This window comes from Candoia aspera, chromosome 4 (genome assembly GCF_035149785.1).
Source record: "Candoia aspera isolate rCanAsp1 chromosome 4, rCanAsp1.hap2, whole genome shotgun sequence".
Lineage (NCBI taxonomy): Eukaryota > Metazoa > Chordata > Lepidosauria > Squamata > Boidae > Candoia > Candoia aspera.
Window position 1 is genome coordinate 28,256,969 of NC_086156.1, and position 20,767 is coordinate 28,277,735.

The following is a 20,767-nucleotide window of genomic DNA, read 5'->3' on the forward strand; positions in this document are numbered from 1 at the left end:
TAAGAAATGGGTTAAATTTAAAAATTAGAAAATAGCTTAGGAAAGAAGTTTATAGAACAGCCAAAGCATTTTGTACTATCTGAAGTTGTTGGGCATTCCCAGAAGTAGTCTATAGGGTCTTCTTCTCCCTAAGATTACTTAAAGTTAATGCATAAATCACAGTTATACAAGACCCTTCTGACCAAAGTTACCATATGATAATGCATGTATAGCAAGATTAATAGACAGACAAAATAGAAACATTTTCTTCTTGCTTGGATCACATCTTGGCTTGTTTGTACAACCAGTTAATCACTGCTTTTGGTGTGATTCAAAATCTAATTCAAAATCTCCATGGCCTACTTTGGCAACTGCTGAGAATTGGACATCATCAATATGTTATGGCACTATGGCCAAATCTCAAGCAACATCATATAAAAAGCATAGGAACTATATAGAAAACAAGCCATTGAGCATCATACAACTGTAGATTTATCTTGTAGAAGAACCAAGCTACCTAAGGCAGTATTTACATTATTTATTAGCTAGACATATATCCTGCTTTTCCTCAAGGAGCTCAAGACATATGTATCACTTCCTGTTGCACTTCTTCTCCACAGCAATAATCCTATGTGGTAGGCTGGGTTGAGGGAAAGTAAGTGGCCCAAAGTCAGCCAGTGAGTTTCCATAGCTAAAGGGGACTTTGAACCTGGATCTCCCTATTCCTAGTTGGATATCCAAAGAGGTCTAGCTGGCCAATTGAATTTTCTTAGTTTCTGGAGTAAAGTTTCTACTGAGGTAATAAGAATATCATGTTTCAAAAACTAGGCCAGCTGTGTTGTATATCACTTGAAATTTCTAGTGGTAACTAATAATTATAAGGCTTTCTTAGATTAAATTCATTATATCCTTCCTTTTTCAAGGCTAAAAAGTACTCTTTCCTTCAGTCTTATCCAACTGATAACAATCCTATTGAAATAGACTAGGTTAAATTATAACATTTGGCTCAAAGTAATCCACTAAGTTTCTTGGCTGAGTGCATTAATTCCTGGTCCAAAACCCTAAGGACTGAAACATAGTGATTCACCTTATAAACCTTGTAGATAGGTTAATTAATTATCCTAGCATATTGACTAAAGTTAGTAGTGCATTTTTCACAATTCGTAAGGAGATTGCATCTAAATTTGTATCATCCTCTTAGTTATTAGAGAACTTTGTATTTATTTTCATTTTTATTATTTTTTTATTTTGTTTTGCAAATGGGCCAGAGAAGCATAATATTCAAGTATGTTATTCAAAATGGTAGTTTCTTAATAGACATTTATTCACAAGAACTTACTTTTGGATAACTGATTGTATTGTGCTACATGTGATTTGAAAGGTTTGCAGTAAAGGTCTGAAATATAGAGCTGATGTTCAATACCAACTATCACTAGGTGCTGCTTTTATCTTCTCTGATTCTGAAAACTAACTTATGAAACAAACTCAACTTATATAGAATTTGATTAAAATATTTTCTAATTAAGATGGTAAAATGGGAACGGAAGTATTTTATTGATTTTATCTTCCTGTTGTGTGCAAATAAAAAAAAGTTGTTTAATCATTGCAAGATTAAATAGAAAGTTAAGCATTATATTTAAAAAAATACATGCAAAATATAAAATGCATTTCAAACATATGGACAAATAAAGAATATAATATGTATTGTTATCTTTTTGTTGTTGTTGAGAGTTTGTTTTAAAGTTATGGGTTTAATGTACCTGTCCTCATTTTTATTTATTTATTTATTTATTTATTTATTTATTTATTTTATTGCTTTTAAAATAATAACAGAAAAAGCAAAAGCAAAACACAAAGATTATATATTGCAAATATATACATTCTCAAAGAAAAAAAAAGAAAAAAAGTCCTTTCAAAAAAGTGCTACTAAAAAAGTTCCTTTAAAACAGTGAAAAAAATGCAACAGAAAAAAAAAGTATAATAACCAAATCCTCCCTCATTAATTGGTAATTGCATTTTCTTTAAAGATCTTCTTGGAATAGAAGAATCCCATAGAAATTTCTAAACGAAGACTTTATTTTCTGAAAATGCTTTCCAGATATTTATACAGGAATTCCTCTCAGAATATAAATTAATCTGGGAATAATACTCATTTTAATAGGGTTCACCTCAAAAAGCAGGGTGAGGTTTAATGATTCCCCTCTATCTGAAGAAACCTCTATTTTATTTATATTACTTGTTACTAACTGAGTTATATCTTTTTGTATAGTAGATATTTAATGGATATGGTACAAATACGGAATTGATATTCCTTAAATGGAGTGGTAACCAAATTTTTGTCTATTGGCATCAATTCTGATTTGGACCGGTTAATAGAGTATCCTACTATTTTACCAAAGGCATCTATCATTTCATCAACACTGGAATAGTAGTGTGAGGTTTAGAAATAATCAAAATAATGTTGTCTGCAAATAAAACCAATATAGCTGAGTTATGTACTACTCTGTAGATCTCTTTATGTTGTCTAGTAGCCAAGGGTTCCACAGAGATATTAAAAAGCAAGGGTGAAAGTGGACATTGTTGTCTATTTCCTCTAAATAGTGGGAAAGTAGCAGAAAACATGCCATTAACCTTTACTTTAGATATGGACAACTCATATAATATCTTGATCCATTTGATGAATTTCAAAGGAAATCCAAACCTGATTAGTACAGCAAACATATATATAATTTTGCCAAAGGCTTTTTCAGCATCTAATGATAAAATTACAAATTGATCTTTGTTTTTATTCAGGTCTAAATATACAACTAACCTAATGTCTGCTTCTTGCCTAGTTTTTGTAAACCTTGCTTGATCATTCTTAATAATAAATAATATCACTTGCTATAATCTATTTGCTATCACTGCTGTTAAGATCTTTGTATAAACATTAATCAATGAGATTGGACAATAATTAGCAGGGTATGATCTGCTTTTGGTATAACTATAATATACACCTAATTAAATGCTGCTGTAAAATTACCTTATCAAATAACTCATCATACAATTGACAAAGTTTTGGCACCAAAAGATCTATAAATGTTTTATACCACTCTATAGGGAATCCATCCAATCCTGGTGTTTTACGACTTGTCATTTTTTAAATTATTTGTTTAATCTCTAACTCAAATAGTATAGCAAATAAAAGTAGTTCTGGTATATCATCTAGATATGGTAGTTTAATTTTATTTTAAAAGGCCTCTGTATTTTCATTTGATACATTCTCTGGTTTGCTATATAATTCTGAATAGAATTTTAAAAATTGACAATTTATATCCATTGAAGTTTTATATATTTCATCTCTTTCACTTCTAATAGTTGGAATAATTGCCCTATCTTTCTTTTTCTTTGAGCAATTAGCCAAAATCTTGCCTGGTCTTTCACTGTTCTCCTAGCATCTCTGTCATAAACATGTTAACATTAATTCTTGTCTGCTGTGATATTATAATTTATATAAAATATATATATAATATTTAATTCATATTTCTTTTTCTGTATTTCTCTGTACAAAATAGTAGATGGACATCTAACCATCTGTGCCTATAAATGTTTCAATTCATATTTCAATTTTTCCCCTTTTATTTTTAATATTATTTTTGTAATATGCCTAAGTAATAATTCAGCCTCAGATATTTTATATGCTTTCCTTTCAAAAATTTGGGCATTTGATGTTTCTGAATTCAAATCAAAGCATTATAAGGTCTCTACCCACATTTGTTGTACAAATTCTTTATCATTCAATAAGGAAACAATGAAATACCAATTTCTTTATATCTTAACCAGTTTCTGAAACACATGTTTCAAGATAATTCACATGGTCTGATACATAACAAACATCAATATTACATTCTTGAATTTGGTGATAGAAAGTCGATAATATTAAAAAATAATCTAGCCTAAAAAAATTCTGGTGCACACTTGAATAAAATGTATATTTTCTTTTAGTTGGATACGTCAAACACCAGGGGTATATTAAATTCAATTCTTCCCTATAAGTTTTAATTGTTTCCCTCATTAATGATAGTTTTTTCTGTGGCGGTGTACTTCTATCAAGCTCAGGATTCAATATTTCATTAAAATCTCCTCCTATTACCACTTTATCTTAAATAAACTCATGCAGGTGTCAAAAACATTCACCAAACGTAGTAGGAAAATCTAAATTAGGTCCATATTCATTAACCATGGCTATTGTAGTCCCTGCTATTTTAGCACATAAAATTAAATAACGCCGATTTACATCAGTAATAACCTGTTGTACATTAACTGGGAATCCTTTTCAAATCAAATCGGCCATACCTTTCAGTTCCATCGAAGTATCTGCGAGGTAAATCTGTCCCACCCAATCTTCATTAATAGAGATTTATCCTGTTCCATTAAATGAGTCTCCTGTAGATAAGCAGTATCTGCCCTTAACGATTTTAAATATGCTAAAATTACATTTTGTTTCTTAGATTCTCGTGATCCTTTTACATTAAGACTAACTTCATCCATTAATTTTATTTTGACCCACTTATCAATGTTGTCCCAATGCTAATTCATTTTATGACCTGAACCATTTAACAAATACCTAGTAATGAACTTTCCTGTGTTTGAATATTTATCGTGTTTTTTTGTATTGCTCACAGATGTAGAGCCTCCATAAAAATTAGCATTCAAATCCATTCTGTTGCACATATATAGAATCTATACTTAAAATAGAAAAAGAAAAACTTGATTATATGCAAAATAATAAAACAGCAAGCAAGTAACATTATTAAAGAGACCAAAAAGTACCTTTAAAAACCCACAGAAATACATGACTTTCCAAGTGAGATAGCACTGTGGTTTTGTCTCTCTTCCTATAAATGAAAAATACTGAACAGTTTCAAACTTACTAGTCAGGCAAATATATTGTGTGTAGAAGTTGGCAATATGAACAGTGAACAGTGGAACTCAAATTTCTTCATGTCTAGGAGAAATGTGGCATTGATCAATAATGTTTTCATTTAACATATGACTTGGCATAAATGCTCTTGTCAGATTACCTATAATTGTCAGTGTCCATGTCATAATCAAGTGTTTCATTGTGACTAGATGTGCAAAGATTGTTTATCAGAATTGGTTTATCAATCAGGTAATCCTTACTTGGTTTAATTTACTCTGTTTCTGATACCACTTGTTTACACTTAAAACTAAAACCTCCATGTTTTCTTTAAATATAATGTCTACACTGTGACTTTCTTCCTAATTGTGTCTGAGGCTGCCTGGTCAAAAGTAAAATGTGTAAATGCTTCTTATTTTCTCTTCTGAACATCTGAGCACTAAAATACCAGATACAACCATCCTCATGAGTGCACAGTTAAAGGCTTTGTTTGTTTGTTTGTTTGTTTGAAATATTTAATCTTCAATTTTTTTTCCAAATATTTTCTTACAGTTATTGAGTTAAATATGAACATTAGTGGAAGTCAGTTGAAATAGACTTATTGATCAGAAATGCATTTTCTGGCATATAAAAGAAGCAAAAATTAGTTATTCAAAAGCTGTATATAGCCTGCTAAAGGTTTTAAAGAAGCTGCTTCAAAGTAATGGAGCTTAGTAGTTGTTTAGCAGTTCCTAGCCTTAGATATTAGTTTAGTCCTAGCTATTATAGTTACTTCGATTATCATCATATATAATTGAGTAGGAAAGGCATATTCTCTTTGTATAATCATGTCTGTTTTAATTTAATGTTTTTATATAGTCAAATTTTTCAGTTCTCTATTTCATATACCTAGTTGCTGGTCTCTTTTTGTAAGCTGGCAGAGGAAAAATAAATGATACTTTACAGCTAATTTACTTACATTTATACTAAACAATATAATACTACTAATGAAATCTCCCTCAGTCTAAAATCTGGTATGTCAGTACAACTGTTAAGATTAGTAAATGTTAATTTTTCTTTTTCTTATCACTTTACTGTGTAGATACTCTTCATGAGACACTACTCTGCCACAACTCGTCCTCGGAGACAGTCCTGGAAACTACTGTATAAATACTATTTTAAGCTATGGATATAACTTTCAGTAGAAATCAGATTAAGAGAAAGCAGTGTATTATCTTTATTATATTCCTAGCCAAATCAAAAGCCTGGGGTTTGCTTGCATTGTTTGGAAACTGTAACCAATTGGTATGTTACTTGGACTGACAAGACATTAATACACTTGATTTCTTTTTCTTTCTTTGCTCTAATCAAGCACATTTGATACACGTGTTGCTGAAAAGTAATCTATAAATGCCTTGTCTAAATTATTATATTAAATAATTTTGTCTCCTGCTGCAGTTCCTTGGCAAATAATAATGTACAGTACTTGGACTTCCTGAAAATAACAGAAACTTATGGGGCTAAAAAAAAATATGTAAAGATACTGAATGGGGAAAGAAATGCTTTGTCATGTGTTGGCTGCTTTATTTTCTGTGATCTTAATCAGCAAAATCTTATTAAGTGATGAGCTATATGTAAAAGGTTTGCTTTGTGTAACATATTGAGCATAGTAACAATTAAATACCTGTAAAAGATTTCAGACACTGATATTATATCAGCATTTAACCTAATATTATATCAGCATTTTATCTCATTTATGGAATGAACACAAATAGCTCACTAATGTGAAAAGGATAATTCTTATCTTGGGGGATTGTCTCAGTGAGTTCAGGACAGCGATGCTTCCTTTTAACCTGATAACAATTCCAATAATCATTTTATTGGAAATAAAAAACAAGTCACTCAGTACTTCCAAACAAAGATGATCATTAATATTCTGTGTTTTGGCATAAAAGTTATTTATTTTCAAATAATTTTATCTGTGGTTTAAAGAAACAATTTGTGCATTGTATTTATATTGTTGAAACTGTATGTTGCAATCTAGCATAGATAGTGACTCATGAGGAGAGAACTTGGAGGTTTCTTCAGAATATTTATTACATATACTCTCAGAACTGAAAAGTGGTTTGGTTCTTCAGAAGGATAAAAATTGACCAAGTAACTGGGTGGATTGTTTTATGTGCACTTTGTCAGACCACAACCATTTCACTGGGAATTCTTAATACATTATATGGTAGTATCCCAGGGCATTTTACAATATCCTGTGAAAGATATTTTATAACCAGTATATGAAAATGGGAAAATGGAATACTATCAGGATGTATAAAACTATAGAATATGATATGTCTAGAAGATGTATATGATCTGGATGTTTAATAAAATAACTTGATTTCATCAATTCACCATTTGAAACAAGCAAAATTTTTCATGATGCTGGCTTTTAAGATTGATTAAGATTTTAAATATGTACATTTGGATCTGAGAAGGAGGAGAGATGCACATTTGATTAGTAGTAATTATTTGGTAATATGTGCTGTTTACATGTTCATGTGTTTGTTTAAAAGGTTTACAATTTTCCTTCCCCTCAAAAGAAACAGAGCTAATACAATGCTGCTCAAAACATTAGGTTTTACATCTGGAGCTTTAAAAAGAAAGATACTATATATTAATAAATGACCTTCTTAGAAACAATTAATTATTTAATATTATATTTTAAAAAAGAGATTTATTACTAAAGATCAGACATGATTTGCTGATATGCTTTGGTCCAACAATCCTTTACCAGTAACTGTTTTCAGTAAGCAAATGGAATTCCATAAACAGGCTTTAAATATTTCATTGTACATTGCTTTTTTGGAAGATAGATTACACTTTAAAAAAATAATAATATGTAGGAAGAACAGCACTGCTCTTTTAAATGGGATGGGGAAAGTTTTGTGAAGGATGGAACAAAGGCTACACTGGATGGGAAAGATACAAATTAGATGAATTGATCTGAATGTGGTTGTTTATTTAATGGCTTTTACCTATTGTCCTTGTGGAATTTCTAATTTGAGCAGATGTGAGATAGGTAGAGTTATGTAGAAAAAAGGTTTTTCATTATTATGTAGTTGATATCTTTGCCTTCTCTGTTAGTGGTAGAACATAGTTTTAGTATTTTCCTTTGTATAACATTTATATTTTCCTGCTTGAGAAATGTTATTTATTCTTCTCTGATAAATATTTCTAGAAAAAAATATTCCTTTGTATGTTGGTGTGGTAAAACTGCAAGTTAAGTAGACACAAAGTTGGAAATCTTCAATGAATTCATATAAGGTACATCTCAGGGAAACTATTTAATAGTAAACATGCATAAGAGTTATCAATGCGTAAGATACATTGAATTCATTTGGATTCAGTGTATCTTATGCACTTACGCAGTTATAACTCTTTTTGCGGCCTGGTACTTTTTCAGGTCAGTTGGAGAATCTAACAATTAAAGCATTTAGATAAGGAAAAATTTGAACTAAATAATATTAATTAATTAAAATATAAATAGTATGTAGATGGATGTTAAATTAGGTAAGCTTAGCATAATAGGTAAGCAACAAATTTATGGAATAAATTGGAAGCAAACATGTCTTGATAACATTCAGATAACAAATCTTTTGTGAAAGGCTTCAGGGCTTCCTTATATCAGAGAGATAAGAAAAGATACTTAAATTTACAATCAGTGTTTTTATTTTACAGAGACAGATCTAAAATATCAACCAACATAGTGTTTATTTTCAAGCTTTGCACTTCAAATTAGAAGATTCCAGCTCTTGGAGGAAATACGCATATATTTGGTCTGTGTTGATGACAAAATACAAAATAGATCTGCTTCATAACCAAAATTATATCAGTACCTCTAAAATGCTAATTACAGTAATAAGAGATGTTTCTCTTGTAATAGGTAGACGCTCTAACTTTCTTGGAATAATATGCATAAAAATCTTCTTTTTCCTCATTTTCTTTAATTACATTAAGTCATAAAGTTTGGGAAATAATACCTAATGAGAAATTATTTATTTCTGGATTTCAGAGGCCATGTAATAGTTGGATTCAATTTTCAGTCTTTTATGTTTCTTTATCTAATTTTGGTCCTCTTTCAAAATGAGAAGGAATGTAGTACATCCCATTAGAAGATAATCAGTGGTCTGCAACTAGGCCATAAAACATAAATCCCAAAGAAACATACAATCCAGAATTCCTGTGAATCTGTGGTTAAACTTAAAGAATCCTGTATTTTACTTATTAATAAAAAAAGAGGGTTTTAGTAAAGAAGACTAGTGTTGAAAACCTTATTTGCTTTTGTATTTTATTTTTAAATGCAACTCCTCTGCTGTATAAATGTATGTATTTGATCAACACATTTTTGGTTCAGTATCACTGTTATACTTCCATACACAATATATTGCTTTTCTGCTTATTTGAGCAGTAAATGCAGGCAAGTGAATATGAAATTTAAATGGGTGGTACTGTTGTAAGTTGGGACAAACTTTTCATTGTAAAATATTGCAGTAAAAAACACTAAGTGTAAGGATTAAAAATAAATCTGTAATTTACATTTCTAAAGAGTTTTAGGTAAGCATTTTTTTCAGTCAAAAAATATGCAATCTTACCCTGGAAGAGTACATTTTTAATTATTTTGAAGCTTTGAATTTTGCATAAAATGTTAGTAACTTACAGATATACAAATTATAGGCACAGTTTTCTTCAGCTTTTCATTTAGACAAGCCTAAGTCTTCCATGTCCCCAAATTCATTCTTAGACTTCTACAGGCCTGTTGATAAGACTCTTTCCTGAGCAGGTAGGCAAACTGTAATGAAATTGGATGTGCATGTTAAATTCTGTAAATGGAATGAGGCTGACCTCTAGCCGTTATCTCATTTAACTTTTTTAAATTTGTAATCAGGATATACAATATTGATTAGGGTATAATATCATAATGATTAATTATGAACAAGAAAAGCCCAACGTTAGATTGGGCTTGCACACAGCAGGCCAAACTACTGAAAAAATTCCAAGGACATGAGCAGACAGAGATAACTTCATTAAAGAAAAAGATGTATAGATGTCTCTAATCAACTTCTCTTACTATGCTAAGAGATTTAACCTCAGTTCTGAATTTTTATTTTTGAAAAATCATTTTCTCTCAGCTACTTTTAAAAAAATACATTATTGAACCTCTTGATTTGTGACAAATAGCATTTATCTAGTTTAATATTCATTCAGAAAGCGATAATTGTTTTAACATTAAAATTTGTCACCTTAAATATACATGAATTTAACCTCTGTTTTTAATGAAGAGGAAGCCGTTAAAGAAATGCTGTATCTGAAGTCCTGTTCCCCTTGGAATTTGACCACTATCAGTTTCAATCCTTCTTATACATTATTTTATACATTTCTTAGCACCACAGCATAAAGACAAACAAATACAGTTTGTGGACTAATTCTTCTGTAATAACTTCAGCCTAATACTGGTTGTTTCTTATTACATCTGAACCAGCAAATGGTCAAATTTCTTATGAGAAATAGCAATACATTACAAACTATTTTACCAATAGTCTCTCCCTACCAAAATACCAAAAAGGAATGATGTAACTAAATAGCTTTCTTGGTTCAGATGTTAAACTGTGGTTTAACAAGGTCTGGAAGTCATACATTATGTACAGGGGAAGAAATAGTTAGATCATTTTATTTATAGTATATTGCATAGGTTTGTAAGCCATGGCAGCAATAACTAGGTGATACGATGCACCCATTATATTTGGTTCAATAGATTTTGTTTAATAATGTCTGACCAAAGATGATAATGGAGGAGGAAAAAACAATCATGCGATGAGCAAGGATGATTCTGTCATGCAACCTTCAACTCTATCAAAATATCTCCAAAACTGTTATATACCAAATAAAAAGACACAATTATTGGAAATATATTCCTTATCCAGATTTCTATGTGCATTCATTTTCATTCATTGAAGAGCAGCTGTTTGTACATATATTTCATATGATGAGAGCTGCATATTTATTTGTTTATTCATTCTGTAAATAGAATATAAAATTTCATGGGCAGGCACATGCTTGTATGGCAGGACTTTTTATTCTTTTTCCTTTTCCCTGCACTTCCTCTGAAATCTCTACAGAATAATCTACCATGCAAATCAGGTATTGTGGGTACAGTCACTTCTCGTGAGATGGGTGGCTATATAAATTTGATTAATAACTAAGTAAATAAATAAATAAATAAATAGTCTATAAAGAGGAATAAAGCACTCCCAGTTCCCTGAACAGGAAGAGTTCCATTAAAAAGGGGGTTCTCTTGATATCTGCTCTTTATTTCTGAAACATAGTTGAGATGTTAACAAAATTTGTTATTATAATATTGATACATCAACATTGTCTAATAAGTTAGTTATCAGTTCAGGAGTTCTGTGGGTGCTAATATCCATATGAAGCTCCATCCTTGGTTGGCTATATTTTCAACATATAGCAATACATAGTTATGTATCTTTCATTATATTTTAAGATTTCTTCAGATTTCATGGTTTATTTCTGTTGATTCTCTATTTTTATCTAAATTTTATATTGAGCATAAAAGAAGCATGTTGTTTCTAATGCAGGTGTGATGAATGCAGACTATGCTATCATTTTGGTTGTTTGGACCCTCCCTTGAAAAAATCTCCAAAACAGACTGGCTATGGATGGATTTGTCAAGAATGTGATTCTTCATCATCCAAAGTAAGTTAATGAGTCTTGAAAATGCAAATAAAGTTAACCTTTTAGAAAATGTTTAACAGAAGGTCATCTTGAACTCTTAACACTGAGAGAAAATTCATCCTGCTGGGAAGCTTCATGTTTTGTTTTTGCAAAACATATCTTAACATTTGTAATTCTTCCGGTAATTGTGTTGTATTCTCATCCATTTAACTGCAGAATGTTCTGTACTTCTTAGAGTCTAACGATGAATGTCTGTGATACGTTCTTTGAATCATACTATATTGGTAAATCATTTTACTGTAACAGGCCTATATTCTGTATAGTTTGGCTTAGTAGCAGAGGCGTTTAAAATGAGATAAAAATATAATTGAAAATATATGATAAATACGTTGCTGACTGCTTTGTTCTTTTGATACATGTATTTACTTACAAAGATTAGACAATTCAGTCTTTGTATCATTTGTATGTATGCTGAAATAAATCTTGCAAAGCAAGGTTGTAATTTTCCTTTTCAAATGAAAGAATAAGTTGTGCAGTGAAGGCGATTAATCAAATTCTTCTTGGTAAAGGTGTAGTTTTTGGCACGGGATCCTTGTAACCATCCACTGGGTTTTGAACAGGTGTATTTGCAGGAGGAGGTAAAAAAGATATCATCTGCAGCCACACAGTTAAAGCCCCAAACCGTTTTTCTGTTCATAAAGAGGAATGTGGCTTCAACTGCACAGTCCCAGTCACCACCAATGGGACTTTTCTGACCCATTCTTTAAGAGACACCCTGATTCTGGATAATGCAAAGCATTTAAATGAAGTCCAGTTTCTGAGTGAACCAAAAATGGCTACAGTATTCTAGGCAATCCTGCAAACTAAAACTGCTTGAAGATAAATAACTGAAAACAGCATGACTAAGAATAATTTGCTAATGCCGTTTGCTGGTCAACAGTGTTAACATAAAAACAGAAGAGCTTTGATACGTAGTAATCTTACCTCTCGTTTATGATAATCTTAGTTAATTTATATCTGTTTTCAGCATGGGCAAATTTAATGGCATTTGAATGAGCAAATAATATTAGAAAGAAATGCCTTACGAAGACTTCTTTTAGTTCTTGTTAGTGATAGTTTGTCATAAAGAATGTCTCAGTTTTAAAACAATTTACTCTGTTTTGTAGTATCTTAATCCATTTTGCTGAAGTAAAAGAGCACAATGACTTTGTTTTAAAATGTAGCCCTTTGGCATATTTATACATTGCAAGTGTTAATTATCTAATGAGTGCTTCTGAGTTTTACAGGTCTTTGGGCTCAGTCCAGAAAATACCGTTATCAGTTGCAAACAGTTTTTATTACCTACATGAAACCCAGCTGTGGGGTGGAATTGGGTGTACCTAGCATTCCGTCTCATGGCTGCCTTTCCCCATCTAACTTTTAATTAGTTAATTAGTGCATGATTCCTCCTTTCTATCCCACATTGCTCTGTGTGAGAGAAAACCAGAACCTTTCATTGTGTTGGAATTCTCAGTTGGGGCCTTAGCATTAACTCAGTTACACACAGCTCACACAACCACAGACATTCATAAGAGAGGTCTCTTGGCAATAGAACAGCAAGGAATTCATCCTGATCGATATTCTTTGCTTTATGACAATGAATTACAGAGCCAATTTGTCAACACTTTTTTCTTTCCATCACTAAATCTTGTTTTCTATACATCTCAGCAGTTTCATGTATATGTTCAAACAGTGAAATAGCAGTGTTTTCTTTTTAGCTTTTAGTTTTTGCCAATATAGTATTCTTCCACCAGTGAAATCAGAGTTCGAAAGGATCAGTCCAAATGCAAATTAATAATAGAATATTAATGTATAGTCACCTATTAAAACCACCAACCTAATGTAAACTATAAGATAAATTAAATACCAACTTTATATTGTTTGAAGACTAATACAGCTATATAATATTACAGCTAATTATCAGAAACTGCCTGCTAGTTAGTCCTTTCATAAAAACATAAAGGTACTTGTATTCTTTAGTGCTAGTACTAATCCTTGAATAATCTGTGTTCATAATGCAACTATTCAGTTATTGTTGCTTGTATCTTGCTAAATTAATGTGCTCTTTCAGATAGGGCAGATGTTTTAAATGTAGTAAATACAATTAAAATAGCCAACTTTCTTTTTTCACAATATGTTATACAACTTATACAGAGAAGCTGTATAAGTATAGGTCAGTGAATCACCTCCTGGCTCACCTCTTAAAAGACATGATATTGAAAGAGAAAGTGTATACTACTTGAAAACCCATTAACATTACTGGGGAGAACACTGTATATCTAACAACTTGAGAAGAAAATAAGGAACTGGATCCAAGTCCATTGATATAAATTATTTGCTGCTTTACAGTCTAGTTTTTTTAATAGCTTGGTGGCATTTCATGAACTTACTTTGAAGCAGAAATCGTGGTCAGAATTTAGTGGAGTCAGTCCTGGAACCACATTTGGACTGTAAGAGTAAGTGATGGAATCTAATACTTGGGAAATAAATAAAATATAAAGTAATCCCTAAAAATATACTCATGGGTCTTTTATTCTTCCCTTTCTGCATTAGGAGGTTGTGATTCATCTAATTTGCTGGAAAACAACCCAAACTTACTCAGCTTGCAACAAACTAACTTGAATACATACAACCATTATTTGATCATAAAGGTATAATATCCTTTAGTTCCAGAGTCATCTGATTCTTGAGCTGGGATAGGTACAGTACAAAAGTGCATGAGCAGACCTTTGAGCTATTAACTGAGGACAAAACAGCTATTTTACCCAAACAACCTTATGCTCAATTTTAAGCAGCCATGAAGATTGACCAGCCTTCCTATGTTGTACGAGTTATATGCATTGCTGAGGATCTCTTGACTTGTTCTGCTGCTTACCTTGACTTGGATATGGTGAACCATGCTATTGATCTCTTTGTCTAATTTGGGGTAGGGTGGCTTTGAGAAATATATGGAAAAGGACTGAGGAGCTATATGTATTAATAGTCTGCTATAAAAACATTAGCATCATTCCTCTTTGTAAGCCAATGAGCATTTGTTAATTTGGGGCACAAGTGAATTGTGCCGTTTCTGTTAATAAAATTTGCTGTTGAAGGAACATCACATTCAGTGTGCTGATTTCTATTAAAATATTCCCTTTCTAAAGGAAAATTTAAGAAGTGACAAATGCCTGTCAGCCTTACCAGGCAGACCAGACAGAAACCACAACCAGATGAGCTAATTCTACTTTATTGTAAGGCTACATTAACAGAATCTTGAAAGTCTGAAAGTACAATTCTTCCTCATCTGATTTACACCCTGCTGAGCCTCTTGCCCCTCCCACTATCCAGCTCGGACTATGCTGTCTCTTATCTGACCATTTCCTAGGTAGCATCTCTGGGCCAAGTCTCCCAGGGACATTTCCACATGCCATTACAATGCCTTACAAACAGTGCATAGATGAGCATCACTATTGTAGGCAGTAACATGTATTAAAAAGCCAACATTGCTTTGGCTGAAAGATTTTCTTAATAACTTTTGAATATCTACTTTTGAAGACTGCAATTCAAACGGGTCATTAGGAGATATACAAGGCAAGAAAGTCTGGGACTGAAGAAGATCAAACCTAAACCTTAATTCAACATTTTAGTTTCACTAATCTAGAATAACTCAATTACAGTGGTGATGGGTGCAACATTGGAAGACCTGAAGGGCCAGGTTGGGGATAGATTATCCTGGAAAAGGACTATCCATTTGGTCACTAGGAGTTAGTATTAGTGTGATGGCACATAATAAATCTTTAGCTTCGGTATTTCAAACTCTTTTGAGGTATAAGAAAGCATCTAGGAAGATGCTCAACTAGAGTAGAATGTTTATTTTAAAGCAAACAATAAGGCAAATTGTCACATGTAAATCCTAGGATGCTCGGTACAGATTCTTGTCAAAAATATTATAGCCATTGATATCACCTAACTACTTAATTTAATTTTGCTCTCAACAAAATAGCCTTTTTAAAACAATAGTGTTCAGTAGTTATTTATCTAGGGTTGTATAATTCATAAATTAGAACAGGTGGTATTGTTTTCCTAGATATTTGCAGATTTCACTGCTGTTGTACAAACATTAGCTAAGCTATGTTATAGTGTAATAAAGTCATAATCACTTGTGAAAAAATGTGAGATATCTTACACAAAGGCCTTTGCAAGCAGAAACAAAGTTATGTTTGCATAAAGATGAAAATGGATTTTCCGGAAGGTACTCAGGGCCAATTATTTATAAGATAAGACAGAAGGAGGAAAGTTTCTTTAGAGCTTTCCCTGTCTCATGTTCTTTGCTGAAAGCAGTATGCTTTCTCCACATATGACAATCCAAGTACCACAGTAACATCTAATTTTTAGTTAGGTTGAGTGAGAGTGTGTGCTTGAGGGCTAATACGAGATTCCCATTGGTGTCTTTTTTCAAATTGTTTTACAAAGCAGTATACTCAGTCTTTAGTGAATAAAAGTAAAGCTACAGAATATAAAGGCAATGCATTCATTCGGTTCCTAATATTTGTCAAAGAGTTTTCAGTTTTAAAATCTTGGATTTGCTTGGCATCAGTGAAGTGTGGGCTTGCCTCTCTCCCCTTGAAACTAATGCTTAACTGGATCTTGCCCTGTACTTTTCATTTCTACTAACTGCAAAATACCTTATGTGTTAAATATAGGGTGAAGTGGATGGAATGAAAAACAAGTATCAGGTAACTGTTAAAACATGTAAAATTAGATATTTATTTTGTAATTTAAATAACAGTGATTGTTGGCATATATACATTGACCTTAGTATGAATTCTTAACTGTTAAAATACTGCTAATGATTTTGCATTACAGTAGCATTTATACTTTATAAGAAAACAGACCCATAAAATAATGTGCACTGCATTGTGGAGCCAAAACCATAGATTGTATTAAGCACAGCAATAATTTCTTCTTCAAAAGAAGCCTGTTGCAAAGAACCAAAAAAAGAAGAGCTAACTCAAGCCAAAGGTGAGCGCAGGTTCATGTTGACTATATTTAAGTAAATCCCTAAATTTGTGGCTTAAAGCCCTTCTGGATTTAAGTCCTCAGAAAGGTACTTAACCTTTCAAGAAATCCTTTGAGATTCATGGGTGATCTAATGTATGTATGTACCAACAATGGCTGAATTTCTCCCCTTTGACAAACCACTTACATCTCATTCACTTGTCAGGTTCCACCATCGAACCAGATTTAAATCCCCAAGTATGGTTGAAAGAATGGCCTTAGCTTTTCCAAACAGACATAATTCCCTTCACTCAAAAGGTGCATGCCTTCATGTCTGTACTGCTCATGTTACTTGTGGGCTAATTCACGATGCTTCCTTCATTGAGGATCATGTGAATGTTTCGGCAGGATTTTTTTTTACCATTCATCATGCTTTGTCAACTTTGTGCTCCTCCATACCATTTATTGAAAGAACATTGCTGCACAGGCTCTTGCACTTGGAGGGGAAGATTTCTTTTTAAATACATAGACCACAGAACCAAAGAATTAGAAAAGACATTAGAGAGCATCTAGTTCAATCCCCTGCTCAGTACATGATCTGCAGTGCTGAATGCAACTCAGACATTCATTACAGATGGTATGTAGTCTTTGCAGAAGTAAAGGAAAGCCCACCCCTTCCAATAAAAATGCTCTATAGTTGCACAGTTTTTACTTTTAAAATGTTCAGAAACAAATTCTGTTTCCGTACAAGTTGCTTTCTGTACTTCCGTTCGAAGCAATAGAGAACAAGTCTACTCCATCTTCTTTATGATTGCTCTTAAAATATTTAAAAATATTATCTTCCTCTAATCCCGTTTTCCAGATTAAACATTGCCCGCACTTTCAACCACTAATATAGAACTTGATTTATTTAAAACCATGGCTTTGAAAAAGCATGAAAACAGTGCTTTCCAGCTTGATGCTTTCTTTATGTTTTAGACTATAATTCCTAGTTGTCCAATTGGTATGTTCAATTGTCAGGGATCATTAAGAGTTCAAGGCTGGAAATGGAGCAGCTTGAAAAAAATGGCTTCTGAAATATTTAATCTTCAGGTATCCAGTCAAGCTTACTGGTCTACTGTCTGACTTCACTGAACTTCTAAGCATTGTATGTTGTTGGTGCTTTGAACATATTATGCAGACGTATCAATAGCCACTTGAGTATTGTTGTGAAAAAAACGTTATGTTGATGTACACTCCAGTAGAAACTTAGGTGTGGCTATTGTAAAATTTATGTACCATATGCTGTGGGTCTAACATCAATAGTGCTAGACACTGTCTTGAACAATGGACCACAGTGATTCTCAAGCATTGTCATATAGTGGCATCTGTTGATATTTCAAGAAAACTGGACATGGATCCTTTTACTGGAGAATTGTCAAGTAGTCATTATTAGAATATGAAAGATTTTATTATGATATGATATGATATGATATGATATGATATGATATAAAATTAATACATAATTCCATGCATCCAATCAATTTTTCATGGACTGATATTCTCTGTAAAAAATGTATGAGTTGTTCCTCCTTTCCATCCTTAATGACAATATCCAAATGGACCTACAGATCAAGTGAGAGCTCTTTCTCTCTTTTGATGACTACATACTCCTTTATAACAAGTCAGTGAGTTTGATTCCAAGAGATCTTTTGGAGCACATGAATACAAAAACAAAATATCTGCATACAACTCTTTAAAGGAACGTTGCTTTCCTAGGTCATGCAGCTGCCCTCTAGAGCTGTCCAGTGATCACAGGAAAAGGCACTGCTCTTTTAAAGAGTTTTAGACAAATATCTGTACTCTCCAGAGCATCTTTTTTAGAATCAATCCAAAATATTGCACAACTCTACTCTATAGACTTCAGGATCAGCCACTGTGTACTTGGGTAATTAATGCTCTGATAGTGTGGACATAGAACCAAATCATTGGTATCCCACATCGGATTCAAAAGTCTACATTGTTAGAAATTTTCATAATTTCAAATCTGACTATATTTAGCAGAGCACTGCAGCTGAATTTGCCAATTTTCCCTACTCAGAAAAATCATTCAGATAATGGATTCTGCAGGAGACCCATGATGTTTTTGGCTTCCCCAAAAGATGCTAGACTGCTTGAACACTGCATGCTGTAATGCAGACCATCTGCTTGAGTATCGAATGACTGTTGCCTTGGAAATATGACTTCTATTATTTCTTCTTGCTAATGCCTTAATGGAGATTGGTTGTTGCGCCGGCCTCAATATCTAATCAGCTGCTATATTTAGAAAATGAAATATACCAGACTCAGCAATATCTGGGTCAAAGAAGTTTGTCCAAGGGCTGTGGTGCTGAGAATTATAACATGAGTTGCTTGGGCTTTCAGATGAGTAGCACATTCATTACAAAACTTTCATCGTTGGGTTTGAAACACACTCCATACTATGCAAGGATATTTGCTGTGTAGTTGACAAGGGCATATTTGCCAGTAGTAATAGTAATGAAAATAAATGGACAGACTTTCCAGTTTTTGTTATTGAGAGGCAGATAATTTAATTAGCAGCCAGTGCTGGACAGTAAGTACACAATAAAACAAATTTGAGAGTAATTATTCCTCATAATTCATAACTTTGATTATAGGCTGCCTTTCTTTTACCCAACAAAGATTCAGGAATATTGTGTAGGTTTGAAGCAAACTATTATCATGTTTGCTTTAAAATGTAATTCCTACGTTCTTCTGTTTTTTCTTTCCCAAGCAACAGCAATTTTACTACATGTATGAAAAGTAGAATTTGGAATTGTACATCTTAATATTACAAAATAGCTTCTCTCTCCTGGCCCGTGAAAAGCAGCTCATATTTTTAAAAAGAAGATCAGAAGAATTCCTGTGTGTATAACATTAAGTAATTTTCCCATATGTGTCTTTTTAAGCCACTGGTATAATTGAAAGCTTCTTCCAATGCTGAAGATACAGCTTTCAGGGACAAGGCAATGGAATTAAAGTATAATATGCTTCAAGCAGATTGGTGTCAGGTGTTGTGGCTTTGGTGCTAAAGTCCTCAACCCCCAGCACCAAACATCTTAGAACTATATTAGTTACCATATTAATTTTCCAATATTATGTCCCACTTCTTTTCCCCAAGAAATTTAAGGAATATTATATGATTCCCCCTCACCAGTATCATTCCCACCATAGTTCTGTGAATGTAGTAGCCAAAGAAACGTTGTGTCAGGACCAATGTTGCTCAGTGGGTTTTATGGCTGAGTGGAGATTTGGATTTGAATTCCCTACCTAGCTCAATTCTAACAACTGAATTAGAAGAATGGATCAAAATTATGTCAAAATAAATGGCATCTTCTTACATGTGGCTGATTTCAGCATAGCTGCCTGCTTCCAGATTACCCTGCCGAGATCCCTTTGTATTTGAAAGGGCTGAACAGAATGCTCACTGGCCATGACTATTTTCATCCTAGGGCTGCTGTTCTGTTCAGATCTTATGTGCTGTGTCTATTCAAATTTTAAAATATATATTTTTAAAAATGCGTTTTCTGTACATTTCTGATTAACATGACCTTACTTCCTCAATTAGTAGTAGAGGATAACAGGCCAGAGCTCAAACCATCTTCCCATATGAGTTGCTTTTTCCATCGTTTTTGTCCTCCACACAAATTGGCAATTGGAGACCATATTGGTTACTGTATAAGTACTGAGGTTTGATTCTCAGTCCCTCTAGCTCCCTGTTCTCCAATGTCCCAATTATTTCTATACTTGTGTTCCACATGTTCATTGTTAGTACTTCCATAGGGCATGAGCATTCTTATCTTGAATTGATTCATAGGAGGTATTATATTTGTATATAATCCTCTGTGGTCAATACTCTCCTCTCATAGTTAGAGAAGCCCAACCAATTTTTTCATAGTGACAACACCTTTATGACCATTCATAGATCACATTTGATAGCTAGAAAGTACATTTGGGTTCATTATTTTAATCTAATTGACTTGTTTTTAAGATTCCTTATATGTTTCTTAAATTAGTGTACAAATAATTAAGGTCTCATGCTGATAATAGAATTATAAACAAGTTTGCCTACAAATTGTAGTTCACCATTATTTCTTTCTATTAACATCCTGT

At 32.6% G+C, this 20,767-nt stretch overlaps 1 protein-coding gene across 13 annotated transcripts in view; it reads left to right on the forward strand.

The window, feature by feature from the left end:
- The window catches only part of PHF14 (PHD finger protein 14), a 144,224-nt gene that overhangs the window by 77,576 nt on the left and 45,881 nt on the right, over positions 1 to 20,767 (forward strand). For 3 of the 13 annotated variants that reach the window (XM_063303691.1, XM_063303693.1, XM_063303696.1), the window contains exons 17-18: positions 11,503 to 11,620; positions 16,321 to 16,353. In XM_063303691.1, coding sequence (XP_063159761.1) covers positions 11,503 to 11,620; positions 16,321 to 16,353 — 151 coding nt within the window. Of the gene's footprint in view, positions 1 to 5,960; positions 7,257 to 11,502; positions 11,622 to 14,191; positions 14,290 to 16,320; positions 16,360 to 16,483; positions 16,640 to 19,388; positions 20,166 to 20,767 lie in introns of those variants that run through there. The other 10 variants (XR_010067944.1, XM_063303698.1, XR_010067942.1 and 7 more) reach the window with 9 other exon arrangements.